This window comes from Astatotilapia calliptera, chromosome 18 (assembly GCF_964374335.1).
Source record: "Astatotilapia calliptera chromosome 18, fAstCal68.1, whole genome shotgun sequence".
Lineage (NCBI taxonomy): Eukaryota > Metazoa > Chordata > Actinopteri > Cichliformes > Cichlidae > Astatotilapia > Astatotilapia calliptera.
The window spans coordinates 13,804,909-13,822,592 of record NC_137439.1 but is presented as its reverse complement, the minus strand read 5'-3'; the positions used below and the strand labels follow the sequence as shown (position 1 = coordinate 13,822,592).

Here is a 17,684-nt window from a genome sequence, read left to right as displayed (position 1 = left end):
TCGGATTTGTGACTTTGGTACCAACAAAGACAAACAAATACATGATCACACTGTCATCAGTATAGCAGAGACTGAAGTGTCCCAGAAGCTGCAGGCAGTCAGACTTAACCTTGGAGAAAGGTATCAGTACAGCTCATCAGTTCAACAAAATAATCAGAGAGTAATGTGGAAGAACAACAGACAACATAAAACATAAACTTCTGAAAAGTTAAGCCAAAGCTGAAGCGTCTTAAAGTTGCATTTCTATGGCTACCAGGGGGTGATATTTGTAGTTCTAGTCCTATATAAGTGACTAGTAAAATGGCTTTCTGACTGATTTCTAAACATTTTCCTAGTGAGTTTGTGTGCTCACATTTTGGGTCATATTGAATGCACTAAGGCCCAGTAGAATAATAAATAAATAAATAAATGCATAAATAAATAAATATCATTTTGAATTACTTTGAATGCAAAGCAAATCTAGTAGTCTGAAATAAGTATAACAGACCCAGTTTTACATGCCTATTTATCTTCTACATTGTCTCAGTCAATGAACTGTCACAGACATTAAACACTAAGATTGTGTAGATGTACTTACTGAACCAAGTGACACAGTTACAAAGAGCTTGGGTTGTCAGAAGAAGTCATGTAACACTCAACACATCTGACAAAATTTCAGAATAAACAGAATTCACAGAATAAATCAGAATTTAAAAGCGGCACTGACAAAATAATGATGATAAATAATCAGATTTCCTCCTCTAAACTGATGTAATCCAGCTAAAAGAAACGTAAAGTCTGTGGATTGTGCAGTATTATAAACAAGTTACATAAATTCATGCATATTACCAAAGAGCGGCAGTAAAGATGGCCAAAGGTTTACAATAGTTAGTACGTGACAAGTGATGGAAACTGTGGCTTTGACTGTGGGTTTGTGTGAGCGTATATGAGCCAAGAGATGGCTGTTTGCTTTGTCTATTGCTGTTGCGTGAACTGCTATTTCCTCATTATTGTTCTGTAGACGTGGCTTATTGTGACACCAGTTTTATTCATCAACTATGGTTGAAAGCTTACATTCACATCACAGGAATAATTTAAGGGATTTTAATGATTTGTTTGAAGTGTTCTTTCTACCGGTTAGAATGATTGCACAGAGTACATCTTTAATTCTGTGCACAGCCACAGAGAACTGTTGATGTTGTAACAGCAAACTGTACTTTGGCAAATACATGAACAGGTTAAACAGTCAGTAAGTACTGAAAGTCATTACTGCAGGCAAATCACCAGCATCAGTCAGATCAGATCAAAGCTCTGCAAATATACATTTATTACTGCAAGTCATCAAGGAAAGGTCTGATGGATCTTCCAGGAATAGTGATGTTGCTTTTAAGATTACTGATTGGTTAGTAGGCGGCAATACCTTCATCTTCATAGTACAGAAACAGTTGCATACTTTGATCTCTTCAGTTTGTTTACTTGTAAGTTTGTGAAAGTAGATGTGAACGGATTGTGGCTGCATATTCATAGGCTTTTTACGTGTTATGATACTAATTTAAAGGCTTGTAAACAGATCTTGTGATTGTTGAGATAGCATGGATAGCTGTTACATCCTGTCTTCAGGCTTTATGCTACATAATTAAGTTTGTAAGCTGTTTTTTTTTTAAAAATATAGTATTCCATCTATCATCTAGGAAGAATATAACGAAGCATAATGAAATTAAACTCAACTCAATTTTTTTGTAAACCAAGATTAAAGGAGTGGTTTTCACTGTAGTAAAACCACAGCTGTCAATGTATTTGGGTCGCACCTCTTATGCACTCTTATTAATGTAAGTAAGTTTCGTGTTGATAATGACTTGCAGTTTCCTGTTAGTAAGAAAACACAGCTGGCAGTCTGTTATTGCCACATCTTTGTCCACAGCAGTTCTAGTGAGCATCAGCTTTCTGTTCGTTTCTTTTGTCAGCCATGGACAAAACTGTGCTGCTCCTGTTGTGCCTGCAGGTTGTTCTGCTCATCACTGCCTTTCCTTTAGACGCAGCTGGTCAAGTCGTAGTGAAAGGTCCAGATCAGGTAAGAAGATCCGCAACAGCAATCAAAAAGGTAGGGATACATACCTTTAATTATCTGTCTGAATTTACTACAAATTCCATATTATATTTTGTGGAGAGAGGAACTTAATGCCGCAGAAGTGAAAGCTCGCTGTTTTAGGTTGTATCAACAGACCTGGATCACGTGGCTGGCAAATGTGTTTGATTTTGAGTGTATTTCTACTTTTCCATTACAAAATTGGAACGTAGCATCATAATAGGTGTTTGTGCAGTTTTGTGCTCCCTTAAGTTCATTCCTTGTGTTTGGAAAGATTCATCAAAACTTCTAAATGAACAAGTAACTAAGAACTCGTTACTTGTACTTGTACATTTTCTCAGTTTAAACATTTGATCTGTTGTTTCATTAGATCAAATGTGGGATTGTGAGATTTGCAATTTATTGCCTTCTGTATTTATTTACTGTTTACACAGGATCACAATTTTTCAAACTCCTTGTGGACTTTGTATATTAATCTATAAATGTCATGACCATGATTTCTTTATACAGTAACAACATGTCTATACTTTATGTTGATTTTAATTTATCATCATTACATAAAAACGCAATGTTCATGTCATTTCATTATAGGTGGCAAACAGGACGGTCAACCCACCAAACCAAGAACAACAGAAGAGAAGGTGTTCCATTAGACGTGGAGGGTGCGGCCCAATGGTAAATTGTTTTGTTATTTACATTTTCTTTATTTCCTGCTGTTACAGAACAGCAACTTGATAAACACTGAATCATCTTGTGAATTATCCTTCTGTTTCCAAAGCTTTCTTATTACAGAAAACAATAATGGATTGCGAAGCCCATGTTTTTCTTTATAAAGAAAAAGCTGGTCCTGTTATTATGATCACTATTGAATTTATTTTTTTTTTTTAATTTCAAGCACATAGATATTTAAAGCTAAAGCAGAGCAAAGACTGTTTTATTTATTTCTCTCTCTGCAGGGCCAGTAGTTTACCCATCACACATCGCTGCGGCCAGAAACTCCTTCCTGCATTTTTCCATTGACCTGGGTGCTTCAATAATCTACGCATATAAACTATCACAACAACAGATTCTCTGCAAACATGTTGCAACATTGCAGTTGGTGCAGAAGTCACCTCGCATACATCAGACAGATGCAAAATTTGAACCAGCTCACTGGACTTCTCTGAGAAGTCAGAAATTAAACACAAACAACATTCAACCACTAAAACTAATTTTGGAAGTAAATATAAGGCGGAGTATTAGGGCCACATTAAGAAAATAAAATATTCTGATCAATTTGAGAATAAAGTCAAAATTTCACGATTAAAATCGAAAATCTATTTTGAGAAAAGCATCAAAATGTGGAGATTACTTTTGTTGTTTCAAGACAAACTGCCACGTTTCTTATACCTTTGTGTAGATGAGTTAGCCATTTCACATTACACGAATGCAACCATCTGCACCATCTTTTCAACATCCTTTTACATATCACCATAATATGTTTGTGTGCTAAAAAAGAAATCATTTCCTTCCTTGTTACTTAAGTCGATTCTGAAGTACGATTTCACTCAGAGGGTACAGCAACCATGGCTGATTGTCTTGAAACAAAATAGAATTATAATATTATTCTCAAAATGATGAATGATATTGTTTTTTTAATGCGACCCTAATACTACGTCGTATAAATAACCTTTGCATCTTAATTTAAAAATAAATAAATCCTAAAGCACTTAACTGTTTTAAGATATATTTTTTTGTAAAACTATGAATTTGAAAAATCATAGATAACAACAATAATTATTTTGATATTAAATAAATAATTGCATGTTGGAGGATTAACCACAGGAACATAAAAAGTGTTTTTGGTAATTACCAGTATTGTGTATTTAGGGCAGCTGTGAGTACCTTGTGTGGAACCTTGTACTGGATAGTAATAATAATTTTGTTAAGTACTGCATGTGCTGAGTATAAACTGGACTAATAAAATATTTAAAGCACTGCACATTTGCGTGAATTAGACTGATATTCTGAAAAGAAGTTGTGTAGTTAATTGTAAGATTGTCCAATGATGACAAATAAAGACATGATAACATGGTGTTAAACACAGCGCCAGAAAATCAGATGTATCAGATGTATATTTGCTTCTCCTTCAAGCCCCTGACTCACTGACTTTGAACAACTGTAAAACTTCCACATGTTTTCTGCACATTTTATTCAGTAACTTACTGACTTACCTGTGTTTGGTTTTAAGACAGTGAAAGAAGAGTTTACTAAAAAAAAAAAAAGTTTGATCAGACAATCTGTTCTTGCGCTGAGGATGCAACATCACACAGAAGAAGCTTTTCTATATGCAAAAAAATCCCTATTTTCTTTGTAACACTTACTGAAACTGTCAAACTTTTGAGCAGAGTCAGTCACATTACACAGTATATAACTGGTGGCCACAAGCAAACACTACAAAATAAGACTTCTGTTGCCCAGAACATAAACACTTAAAAGCACTTGAGTCTTAGTTTAGTAGTTTCAGTATCAAAAACAGCAATTGTCACACTGCCAGTGTACTTCAATGTAGTTCATTTACTGGAGGTAAAAACCACTGAATGTGAAATTCCTTTGTTTAAATCATCCTTTATACAAAAAACTTAAACCTCTACACTTTAATACCATCAGTAACACAAATATATTAGAACTGCCAGCACAAATGTATTCAGGAGACCAATGCATGAGGAGTGAGGAGTGATCAGAGGCACTAAGTGTTCTGACTCATTAGTAGGTTGGCTCCAGCTCAAAGAGTGTAAGCCTGTTTGAGGTGCACAGTGTTTGAAATAAGACAAATTTAAGTACAACTTTATCCTACTATAAAATTAGCCTGTGCGGAGGGAAAATTTACAGCTCAGCACCATTTTAAAGGGATCACCTGATGCCTCCACTTTGCCTCCAAAGATTCAAACACGAACAAAACTTAAACTGTAACTGAACAAAAATTGTAAATGACATCAAAAAATCAAAACAAGTTTAATAGTTCAATGACTTTGTAGGTAAGTTTGAATAATGTCTATACCTGAAAGTATGTGGAAGATGCTGTCACCTCAGTTGCCCAAATAACTATTATTATCACTTGCATGCTGATAACAGCTTGCATGTTGTGGTCATGTCTAATAGTTAAAAAAAAAACTTCTGTGCAATCAAATAAATGCTTTGTGTCTTATCAAGCTAAAAGACTTTGTACGTCCTTCAGCACCACTTATTAGGAGATTTGAGTGAGAGCATGTAAATGTTTGAACTTGTACTGTTGACCCTGTGTGGATCAAAACCCAAAATAACTTAATATTTTTTAAAGACATTAAATGTCGAATCATTCACCCTGAAAAAGAACTGTTCAAAAAATCCTTAAAAAATGATGACTGTTTGTAAGCTTATGAACTCAACTGTAGTTTGTACTTAGTTACCACTAGTATTGTAATGATGACTTTCTCATTATTGTTTTATAGAAGTGGCCAATTGCGCATAAACTTTCATTTATCCACAACATGTTTCCTGTTAAAACAACTGACACTTTCCAAGAATTAAGCGATTAAGAAGGAAGGAAATGTTACATACAAAATAAATATGTTAACTTTTTTAAAATTATAATGAGATTCTGTCTGATATAAGTCATTAACAAACATCAGTACCAGCACTTACCATAATATAGCATTATGACTGGAAACAGGACGAAATCTCAAGCTTAAATGCGAAAGGTTATATCTGGTTGTTCAGTGATGACGCAACGAATCCTACTTCCGGGCCTAAAGTAGTCTGCGTTTAATATGGCTTTTGTGTTGTTAACATGTTTAATGTTATGTATTTTCTTCTATTTGATCTCAAAAAGCTCCAAAAACAGTCAGTGATCACTGTTGACCTCCCTCGGCTTTTATTACCGCTAATCATTTATTTAAGCTCAGTTTTTAAAACCTTAGGATGTAGCTACAGCCCGTCCCATGCAGCAGTATATGAATGACTAACCTCGTATTGTGGATGGATTATCTCAGTTGTTCTCCTGGCTGAAGTTTGGTCCTTTTACAGCATCCTGCCATGCGATTACATTTGTTCCTGACCACCGAGAACACTCACGTTAACTTTTATCGAGTGGGAAAAAAAAGTTAGCTTGTTTATATTATGATAACATAGCTGTGTCGCTAGCGGTCACGTAGCACATCATTATATACCAGCTAGCCCAACTTCAGTAACCCTACAAACGTCACTGCTGTTTAGTTTTCTGTCTTCATTTATGAAAGTGAAAGTGATAACAGAGCTGTACGTTTTAATTTGTTTCCAAAACCCCGCAGTCAGGACATGCTATATTGTATTTAGATAGAAGCTAGCGAGCTAACTCCCTGCTAACTGCTAACTCCGTTAAATGTCATAAATTCCGTTTTCATGGATGCCTGGATGTTAAACTCAATTGTTACACCTGGTAGAGCAGAACGCTGATCATTTTATTAAAGATGAAAGACTTTATACAGTTTTTCAACTCTCAGTAATGCCATAGTGATCGTTTGATATATGGACCTGCAGCGGAGTTTAGGTCCACGTCAGTGACGTCAGACTGAACAATCGGATAATGAAATTGTTGGTAAAGTCACACACACATTGGCGTAATTAGAAACTCTTAATGGTTCTGGTGGATGGGTTATATTTCTAGTCAAGGCTAGCTGTGCTGTAGTAATGGCTGGTCCATTGAGGTAAAGTAAGTTGCACTATTTTTTAAACATGAAAGAGATGAAGATATAATTAAACTTCCATTATTTAAATTCAATTGAAATGCCTTAACAGTGCTATTAATTTCATTTTAATAAAATTTTTAACATTCTTGAAAATGTTTTTTAACGATTTCTTTATCCTGAGCTGTTATTAGCCAAGTATAAAGTATAAATTGGGGGAAGTCCAGCCAAGTTTGACGGGGGAGTTCATGTGTGATGATGTATCTCATGACACGCATACTATGTCACGATGAATGTCCAACGTGAAACAAATGCAAAAGCAGAGCATAAGATCACCAGTGGTTGATAAATGTGAAAATCAAAACAGTTGGGATTAATAAAAAATCTTTTTTTTAAACGTACAGACGTCATTAGTCACCTTATGTGTTGCATTTCATTGAGACTGGCTCACTGGTTAAGGGGGAGGTAGGATCCATACACACGTATACATAATACACTACAATCTTAATAGTAAGTATATAGTAACCAAAAAATAGTCCAAAATGTATTTTTCCCATTGCATTCCTGCTTTGTTTTGTTTATTTTTTGGGGTTTTTTTTTTTAAGTTGAGCAGTGTCAGTTGCCTTAGCCAATGCTAACACTGGCTACCTTGTTGTAACAGCACTGAAGGACTGTTAAGTGATTGAAGGACAGCCGTGGTGAAATGATGAGACCTGTGCGATGATGGCACAACATCTTACCTCTCTGACTCAGCTGCCTGGACAGGACAGGACTTACCTGTCACTGATCGGCAGACTGCTGCACAGGCTACAACATAAAAAAGTGTTTTTATATTACAGGTAGTAACCTTCACACATGCAAATTAACTCTCGCACAGGCAAAATTTAATTTGCTAGTACTAAAGTGAATTATCTCTCATCCTCATTTTTGTTATCATTCAATGTATTCCATACTAGCTCTAGGAGCACATAAAGGTTGGCTTTGTGTTATTTTTAGTGGGTCGGTCATGGACAGAACTTTGATGCTGATCCTGTCAGGCCTGCAGGCTTTCCTGCTCATCATTGCCTTTACTTCTTCTGCTTCTGCAGCTGCTCTGGTCACAGTGGGTAGTTTCACAACAGCATTCAAACATGAAATGACAGTCAGTCGTATTTAAAATATATAGCTGATAATGCGCTAATAATATTAAAAAAATTATATCTGCTATGTGCAATTATATATTTGTGACGAAGAGGGAAGTTTAGAAAAGCTAGTGTAAGACTGATTAGAAAAGAAGAGACAGTTCTATAGTCTAGATTGAGAGCATGTGGCTGGTAAACATGTTTGGTTTTGACAGTTTTATCATATTTCAGTAAAGACCTGAATCTATTCTTGCAAGCTTTGATATGTAACATGTTAAACCTATCTACAAGAAAATCTGTTTGCTTTGTAACACCAACAGTCAGAGCATATCCACAATATGTTACTAGTGTTCAGTAAGACTGGGGGGGTCTTTGTCAAGCAAAGATCAAAGTCATCAATAAGAACAGGATGGACAAAACTGGTACATGTACACTACAAGACTGATAAAGTGAGGGGGACTGCAGGGGAACTAATCAGCATGTGAATGATGGTGGAGTGTGGAGTGAACAACTGAGGACCTCTGGTGGGTGAAATCGGTGTTGCAAGGAAACAGTCATAAATGACCAACAAGGGTATGACAGAAATATTCAGCACAGACCAAACTGGCTTACATAATTGATGAGGCTGTGCTCATGTCATATGTGCCACCCCTACATGTCATATGTAAAGATTAAAAACTGCACTCAAAATGTAATGCAATGTACATAAAATTTGAGTTTCACACTGTAATAATGCATAAATTAATAGACAACCAGCTCCAAAACTACACTTTTGATTTCAAAATTAAGGAAGAAAATATGGCAGAAGAATTGGAAAACAAACATTTTTCGATTAACATGATTTTTAAAAAATGGACATCGTGACGTGGGCGTCGTGTAATTTTCATCAAGATTCAGAAAACAGTCTGCAAGTGAGCACAAAAGCAGAGTCAGTCTGACTTATTTTTAGTTGGTCTGTCTTTATTTTTAACTATTGTATACAAAGTGAAGCATTTTGAGGTAACATCCTTTCACATATACACATATACATTCCTCGGAGTTGTTAAATTTGTTGATATTTACGTGTCTTGCATTAGCCTAAGTCAGGGGTAGGCAACTCCAGGCCTCTGGTGCTGGTGCCATTCAGGTTTTAAATCTCACCCTGGGTCAACACACCTGAATCAAATGCTTAGTTCATTACCAGGCCTCTGGTGAACTTCATGACATGTTGAGGAGGTCATTTAGAAATTTGAATGAGCAGTGCTGGATCAAGGACATATAAAACCTGCAGGACAGCGGCATTCAAGGCCTGGAGTTGCCTACCCCTGGCCTAAGATGTTGTAGTGGTCTGTCTTAGTGTATCTATGTACTATGACCAAAAGATGGAGTCAGTCCACCTTTATTTTCATTCAGTATAGTTTGTTGCATGCAAAATTAAGTATTTATTTGGAGACGTTGACACAGATAACAATTTACCTAAAAACTGTCTTTAATAAACATCAAAACAAAGAAGAAGCCTTGTTTATTAATTAATTTATTATCAGGTAATGAATATAATCAAAGGAAAAATGTGGTAAATACTCTAACTTTAGTCTTACTAAACTTACTGTAACTTTCCATCTTGTTTATAGTCATATCCAGGATGTGATATGAAACATATTATCCAATATTTCTTATGCAAAAGCTACTGGAAAATTACATGTTTACCATTTACAATTTTTCTTGTAAAAACCTAAATACACTCTTACTGCTTCCAGGTGTGTCTTACACAATGCCAAGGAGGAAAAACATCAGCAATAATCCTAGAGATGCTGCGGTTGCTTCCTATCAATCTGGGAAGGATTAAACACCATTTCTAAATAATAAGTCCATCATTTTTCCAGACGTGGCTGTCTGAATAAGTTCACTGCAAGGCCAATCATGCAGACAAACTACAGATAAAGAAAAAAAGAGCCTCAGACTCTAGAGACAAAAGTTAACATTTTAAATGTATGCTAATAAGTACAGTTTGGTTTGTTTGGAGTGGTTTCTGTCACAGTTACGTCAAAAAGGGCCCAGATGCAGAAGCCACGGACAACAAGGAAACAAAACTAAGCTTTAATTAGGTCAGGTATAGAAACAAAATAAAACAAAATCCAGAGTGAAAAAGGGACTGTGAACATCCTCATGAGACCCACAGAGGAACAAACCCAGCTTATCTGACGAAGATATAATGAATGACGCCACTATACATACACACAAGGTAATCAGAGGAAGTAAACACAACTGGGGGAAACAGGGCACAGGCGAACAGGATCTAGAGAACAACAAAGGGGAGTAAGACTAAATGCAAAACACAGGATCGTGACAGCTGCCAGGAGAGAGCCGCGTCTTTCTAAAAGGAACATGGCAGCACAGGGACAATGTCCTCTAGTGAGACAAGACCAAAGTGGAGACATTCGGACATCATGCACAGCCCTGTGTTTGGCAAAATCACACACAGAATATCAACACAAGGATCTCATACCAACGTTTAAGCATGTTGATGGTGGGGTGATGGTTTGGGCTTGTTTTGTAGCCGCAGGAGCTGGGCACCTATCAGTTACTGAGTTGATTAGAACTCAAATATATGAGAAAGTGTAGAGTCAAATGTGAGGCTAACTGCGGGACAGCTAAAGCTTGGCCAAAATTGCAAAAGGCCCAGACAAAGTCCAGACCTCAACCGAATTGAAATAATTTGTCAGGACTTTAGAGAGCTGTGCAAAAGCAAATGTTCACAAATAGCACTGTTCTGCTCAGTTAAGCCCTCAACCAGCTTTCTACTGGAAGCCTCATCCAAGCACTGACACTTGCATTTCTATGCCTACGCACTTTTTAACTCTAACTTCTAAGTAATAGTAGACTAGTGTTTGCACCACAGACACTCACCTAATGCATCAGATGGATGCATTGTGAACAACTCAGGGTTCAGTATCATGTCCAGAGGTACTTTGTGACGCAGATAAGTGCGGCAAATTCTCCCACAAACATCTACTTCAAATTATTGTTTCTAAAGGGGACTCTACAAGTTAGTCAGTTGAGTTCTAGGAAAACGTTCTTCTGTGGATAACTGCATGTGCTGAAAAGTCAGAAGAGAGTCAGCATTATGAAAATATGTGCATGTGTATGGACGAATTAAATGCCTCGATTCTGCCTCTATCAGATATCGGATTTCAGAATCTTTATTGTAAACTCCCTCCTCTCTGTCCACGTAGAAATGATTATTTAGCAGGGATTATATAAATACTGGAGTGTTTCACAACTGCATTACACTCCTCAGTTCACCATGGACAGAAAAGTGCTGCTGCTCCTCTTGAGTCTGCAGGTTTTCCTGCTCATCACAGCCTTCACTTCCACAGATGCAGCCACACTGCCAGACGATCAGAAACAATCTCTGGATGTGGTAAGAAGTCATAAACTTTGGGAACTGCTGGATACATATTAATGCATGTTTCATGTTGTTGCATTAGATGCTTTATTTATTTATTATTTTTTCCTAAATTTTCTAAGACCAATAGTGAATAAAGCATTCTCTTGTTGGTGAAGGGAATAACCAGGGATGACAGACGAAAGGGAAGAGAAAGAGTCAAACGACAGTCCTGTTCCTCGAGGCCTGGTGGATGTTCCCTCCTTGGCCAAGTAAGACCAGATTTCTTTATTTTTTCATTCACGGTAAAATTAATGGATCTAATAATAAACTCATCATTAAAGAGATTGTCTTGCATATAAATGACACAAATTAATTATTTGTTGTTGTTTTGCCACAGGCCAACCCTAATATTCCTGGTAATAAGGTAAACTTACCACAGATGTCTGCAAGTAGCATAAACAAGTGAAATGAGGTGTCTAATGGGAGGCACTGTGCATTGTATATTTGTGTGCATGCTACAGATTTAAAAAAAAAAAAAAACTGATTTAGAAGTTTAGATGTTGCCAAAAGAACATCTCACTCAGGCAGCGCTGCTTTCATGTCTAACACGTGCAGCCTGTGGAAGCAGGCTGTGTTGTAATCACACTCTGTTTCTCTCTCTGGTTTTACAGAATGGTAAAACAACATCAATGCCTCCCCGGGCCGTTCTGAAGAAAACCTGAAATGTTTTTTTCGATACACAAAACAAAAAAAAGTGAGCAAAAAAGAACTCATCTATGCACTCAGGAAAACTGCTATAGTAACTGATCTATTACAACCAGTCAAATGTTAAATACGTTTTTTTCTGTGTGTCTCAGTGATCAGAAGAAAACCAGATGACCCACCGGAGAGCTGAAAACTGAGACCTTTACCGACTACATCTTCCTTCGTTACAAGAAATGTTTTTCGTTGTTTCCATGTACTATTATGAAGGCAATAACCAGTGATGCTTTGCATGATGTAAGAAATCCCTATATTCTTCACTGATATGTATCTGCATTTAAAAGAATCAATAATCCCCAGTATACATTTGCACTTATCACACCTGACTGAAGGAAAGCATGAAGCATTCAAACTTGCAGAAAGGTTTTATGGCCTTACTCATGTTCTTCATTGAAATAATAAGCTTTCTCCAAGTGCTGTTGATTTCATAACAGTTCACTTTGTGTATTCTGTGCTGCAAAATAAAGCTGACTGAAGTAGAAATTGTCATCTTTGTGCATCATCTTTAACGGTAATAGAAAGCCATGAAGCATTAAACTTTAAAAAAGCTGTCATCGTGTAAGCGCTCGGCTGGGTCAGTAAATCCTGTACAGTTCTGCGTAGTTTTAAAAGCAAAGCAGTGGAGGCACTTGAGGTCTGTATAATGTTTAACTACAGTGTTATTATTTCATTTTGATGCTGCCTCTCAACTTCCTCCTCCCTGTCCACATTGAAATTATAGCTAGCAGGGAGAATACAAATATTCAAGAGTTTCACAGCTGTATCACACTCCTCAGTTCATCATGGACAGAACTGTGCTGCTGCTCGTGTTGAGGCCCCGTGCAGGCCCCTGCATGCTATGTACCACCGGTAGCTAAATAAAAAAAAGTTGCTGGCATCCAGAAATCCTACCAGTAGCTGGAAAAAGGTGGACTCAAAGACAACACAGAGGCACTAATCATGGCAGCACAGCAACAAGCCCTAAGTACAAGATCCATAGAGGCTGGAGCCTACCACACCAGGCAAGACCCCAGGTGCAGGCTGTGAAAAGATGCCCCTGAGTCAATCCAGCACATAACAGCAGGATGCAAGATGCAAGCAGGCAGGGCATACATAGAATGCCATAACCGAGTGGCGGCACAGTATACAGAAACATCTGTCCCGAGGACAGATGTTTCCAGGAAGGGCCGAGGTCAAAATCGGAGGCGCCCCTAAGGATGGTTGAAAATGACCCAGCTAAGACCCTCTGGGTTTTCTAGATACAGACGGACAAACTGGTGATAGCTAACCAACTGGACATAGTAGTGGTGGACAACCAGAGGAAGACAACCGTAGCGACTGACATAGCGATACAGAATGATAGCTGCATCTGGAAAAAGGAACATGAGAAGCTGGAGAAGTACCAAGGACTCAGAGAAGAGCTGAAGAAGATGTGGAGGGTGAAGGTAACAGTGGTTCCAGCAGGAATCAGAGCACTTGGTTCAGTGACTCTGAAGCTAGGCGAGTGACTCCAGCAGATCTCAGGAACAACACCTGAGATCTCTGTCCAGAAGAGCTAAGATACTGTGCAGGACTGTCTTTTTGTGAAGGTAATTATGTATGAATGTAAACTCAGAAATCAAAATATTATCTTGCACTGAAATGAATTGTCATGTGTCACATGTGCAGTTATTACACCCTCCGAGTCATAAAGAACTTGACTTAAATTTATAACCACTTTATGCAGTAAGTAAGAAACAGAAACAAGTCAAATCAGGTGTGCAATATCAGGTCGTGTGTACTGCATAAAGAAGTTCTGGTGTCTGCTAAAAGAAGATCCGAGCTGGATGATGCTGCCTTCATGTTGAACACCTGCACACAGGAAACAGTGCAGGCTGTGGAAAGATCTCTTTTTACAGTTTATGGCAACAACATAACCCTCAACAGGAAGCTCTGAAAAAACAGTGAAACACATTTTGATCAAATTTTGATCACATCTGTTGTGCAGGTGAGGAAAAAGAAAACATCTGTGCATGCAAGAAAAGTGCTGCTGTTTTATTAACATCAGTCCAATGTTAATTCCTCTGCAATGAGTTTTCCTCTTTTCTGTTTGCGTGTGTGTGTGTGTGTGTGTGTGTGTGTGTGTGTGTGTGTGTGTGTGTGTGTGTGTGTGTGTGTGTGTGTGTGTGTGTGTGTGTTTTCAGAAGAAAACCAGATGAAACAAGACCAGAGAACTAAAGACTATCGCAAGAAATATTCATCACTGCAACTTTATATCAATGTAAATAATTTATATTGATTTGTATACTGTAGCGCCCACTATCTTCATCAAGGATCAATAATTTGCAAGTACCTGCTAGTTATGAAGTTTAACACATATGTTTTAACATAAAAAGGTCAAACTCACATCAACCGCTACAAGTCTGAGTTATAATCACACTGACAGCTGGAAAGCGTGAAGAGCATTCATTATTCTATTCAGTAAATATATCACTTGAAATAATGATTTTATTCCAAGTCTAACGAGCTTGGAAAGAAGGCGACTGGACTCGACTTTTTAGGGTTTTCCATTAGATGGAAATACACGGTACAAGATTTTTTTTTCTGGCCTGGGTTCTAAGAGTTGAGTCAATCTTAAAATGTGACATCCACAGACTGCACGCCACCAATCGGCCACTCAGTGACGAGGGCAACAGGCCGAGCAGCAGGTATACCTTCACCTCGACATCCTCTGTTTTTTTGTGTTGAGTGTGTGTGGCATACAAATGATGTCACAGACTTTTGGACGCATTACCATGACTACCGCAAGCACATTGAGGTAATGCTCAGTTGCAATGGAAATTGGAGTAACTGATTTGTAATCGGAGTCTTTGCTTGGCCGATTCTGGCCTCCCCGCAATAAGTTTGACACCCCTGTTGTAAAAGAAAAGTCCACATGTATTACATAACAGCAGGTTTTCCTTTTCTTTACGGGGAATTACAGGACAAACACGCACTTCTCTTGTAGCTGTAATGTGGCAAACAGACACAACAGTGTGTGTCGGCTGTTGGAACGAAAACATTTAGTAAGTGCACATTTCACAATAATGAACCCACATCCACCCACTCATAAACGAAACAACATCTAAGAATGTTCATTTTCTACTGGGTTTTACGTTATACTATTTCCCTGAAGATTCCCCATCTCAACATATCACTTGTTACCGTAAAACAGAGATAAAATCCGCTTTAAACTCACACCACTTCCCTTACAGTGAAGGGCATGTTGTGGTTTTATGCATGTTAGCAACACTTTGTTATGCGACTAAGGCCACAGTGGTTAACAGCTACCAAATTATTAACTCTACTGTTTAAAACATATAGTTTAGAACATATAGAAGCAAATATCCAGGTTATCCTTAAGAAAACACCTCACGAGACTGAAATTTAAAATCTTCCTTCTCGAATGTTGCTTGTGGAAAAAGGTCTTCAATAGAAAGTGAAACTCTGACAGTCCTGTGTTTATTCATTCTTTTTTTATAATGAAGATTAAGTGTTTCATTTCTGGTCTTTGCTGAGTTCAGTGACACATTTTTTTTTAACTGTTGTGAAATACCCAAGGAGGGACTGCAGGAAGGAAACCAAGAGATCAGGTAAATAAACACAGAGTAAATGACGTGATCAAATTAAATCAAGATAAGTTAAACAACCCCCTTCAAACAGCTTTCATATATGCTGCACGTTTTTGGACAAGCTACATTTTATCTACACACACACCCTATTTTTTTCCCTCTTCAGATGGAAGTTATTTGTTGGCGAAGAGTATATAAAGGCCTATGTGTGTGTGTGTTTCACATCTTTATCAAACTCTTCAGCCACTCGTCATGAACAAAAACACATTGCTGGTCCTTTTGTGTCTGCAGGCGATCCTGCTCATCATGGCCTCATCTGAGATGACAGCTGAACAGCCGACACCGGTAAGGAGGACAACTTTACAAAACCTGTGTCTAGATTTTCATTAATTATTACAGAAACTATCAAAATGAAATGAAATAAGAAGATGTGGTGTCTAAATATTGAATACTTTTTTCCCAGACAGAGGAGATAACTTCTGTACACAACACGAAGGTGAAAAGCCCAAATGTTAAACATCTGAAAAAATGCCGCGTGACACAAGCAGGATGTCGACGACACCACACAGTAAGGCAAATTTCTGTTTAACAAGTAAAATAAATTAAGGAATAATCATAATAATTTCAGTATTTACATCTCAAAACAATTTGCAGCATATCAGCAGTTTACTCTTTCTGTTGTTTAAAAGAAAACTCAGCAGTTTGACTGCATCTCATTCATTTTACTTCTGCATGGTGTGTGAAACTAGCAGCTCCCCCTAAAACCCTTTTCTCTTTTTATTACAGAAACCACAGCAGGGATCAGACATAAAGCCACAACCCTACAGGTAACCACACAGTGCAATAAAAAAAAATCAAGAATCAGGTCCAAGTTTCTGCTGAGCAGCAGCAACAATGAAGAAATGTGTGGCATTTTTGGTATGAAGATCAACACAGCAGGACTGGTTCATTTTTAATTTTTAATTTTTTGTTTTGTTCCTAACAGACCCAAAACTCGTAGAGGGAGTCTGGCTCCAATTCTGATACAGTAAAGGAATGAAGTGAAGGAGTGATCACGTCTAGCGCGTAAGTACATGAAAAGTGAAGACAATGGGAACGATTACTAACACATTAAATGACTCCAGTTGCTATTTTATCTGGTTGATGGATTAACATTGTTCAAACTGATGTATTTATTCCTCCACTTCTTCTCAGTGAGTCTCCTGCTTTGTTTCTTCTGAAGATGATGAAATAAAAAGAAAAACAGAAATGAAGACCGACACTATAACTATAAAAATCACAATATTTCTCAGACCAGTGGTATATAAGAAATATGTGTGTAATATAAAAAGGTTATTAAGGCACTACATAAATGAATGTATCTGATACAATTATAATTTGATGTTTATGTTCACAAGTTTTGAATGTGGCCTTGTTCATTTTACTGGTTTTGATGAAATAAAGAGTAAGTTTTCAGACTTCTGTCTGTAACTGTTATTGTTTCATGAATTTCAGTTTCAAATAAAGTCATCCAGAGTTAAAGCACAAAAAACTAGTTATTTGTCGAATGTACTACACACACACACACACATAGAGAGAGAGAGATCCTACATCACCACCGAGTTTCTAGAGCATGTGATAGAGCCAGGTCGCAGGGCCTGAAGGATATGCTGCCAATTCACTGTTATTAGAAACTCCAGCACCAAGATTATTGAATAACCAAGGTTAAATAATGAAATACTAAAACTATATGTGAAAAAAGTTCATTTAACTAAAGATGCAAAAAAAGAAAAATTAATAAAATATTGAACAAATAAAAACTAGCTTAAAACAACCTAAAACCAAATAAAAACACATGAGGAAATCTCCTTAGTTTTAGTATTTGTTACACCAATCAAATGTGTTACAACAACTTGCCTGATGTGGCCTTAATGGACATGTTTATTGAGAATTTGGACATCTTCTGTTTTGCAACTTAGCAGGGCAACTTTGTGGTGTGGCGGGATGTAATGATGTAATTTTTGCCCCATGCAGGCCGCTTTGTAATAATTAAAAAGACAATGTCATTTTTCTGCGATAATCACTGACAGAGCAGCTCACTCAGAGAAATAACAAATGCAAAACAATTTCATTCATAAA

The 17,684-nt window shown here is 37.3% G+C and overlaps 1 protein-coding gene and 2 long non-coding RNA genes across 3 annotated transcripts; all 3 read left to right on the top strand.

The window, feature by feature from the left end:
- Positions 1-1,892: 1,892 nt before the first annotated feature.
- Positions 1,893-4,046, top strand: LOC113009929 (uncharacterized). Its single transcript, XR_003270265.2, has 3 exons — positions 1,893-2,080; positions 2,657-2,740; positions 3,022-4,046. It is a non-coding gene; the product is annotated as an uncharacterized LOC113009929 (long non-coding RNA).
- Positions 4,047-11,109: 7,063 nt separating this feature from the next.
- On the top strand, positions 11,110-12,480 carry LOC145421995 (uncharacterized). Its single transcript, XR_013903360.1, has 5 exons — positions 11,110-11,268; positions 11,412-11,504; positions 11,633-11,659; positions 11,907-11,989; positions 12,093-12,480. It is a non-coding gene; the product is annotated as an uncharacterized LOC145421995 (long non-coding RNA).
- A 3,142-nt stretch (positions 12,481-15,622) lies between these two features.
- LOC145422059 (uncharacterized) lies at positions 15,623-17,023 on the top strand. Its single transcript, XM_080293320.1, has 5 exons — positions 15,623-15,911; positions 16,030-16,134; positions 16,353-16,393; positions 16,552-16,631; positions 16,761-17,023. The coding sequence occupies exons 1-4, from the start codon at positions 15,771-15,773 to the stop codon at positions 16,595-16,597; spliced, it is 333 nt and encodes a 110-aa protein (XP_080149446.1). The 5' UTR covers positions 15,623-15,770; the 3' UTR covers positions 16,598-16,631; positions 16,761-17,023.
- Positions 17,024-17,684: the final 661 nt, after the last annotated feature.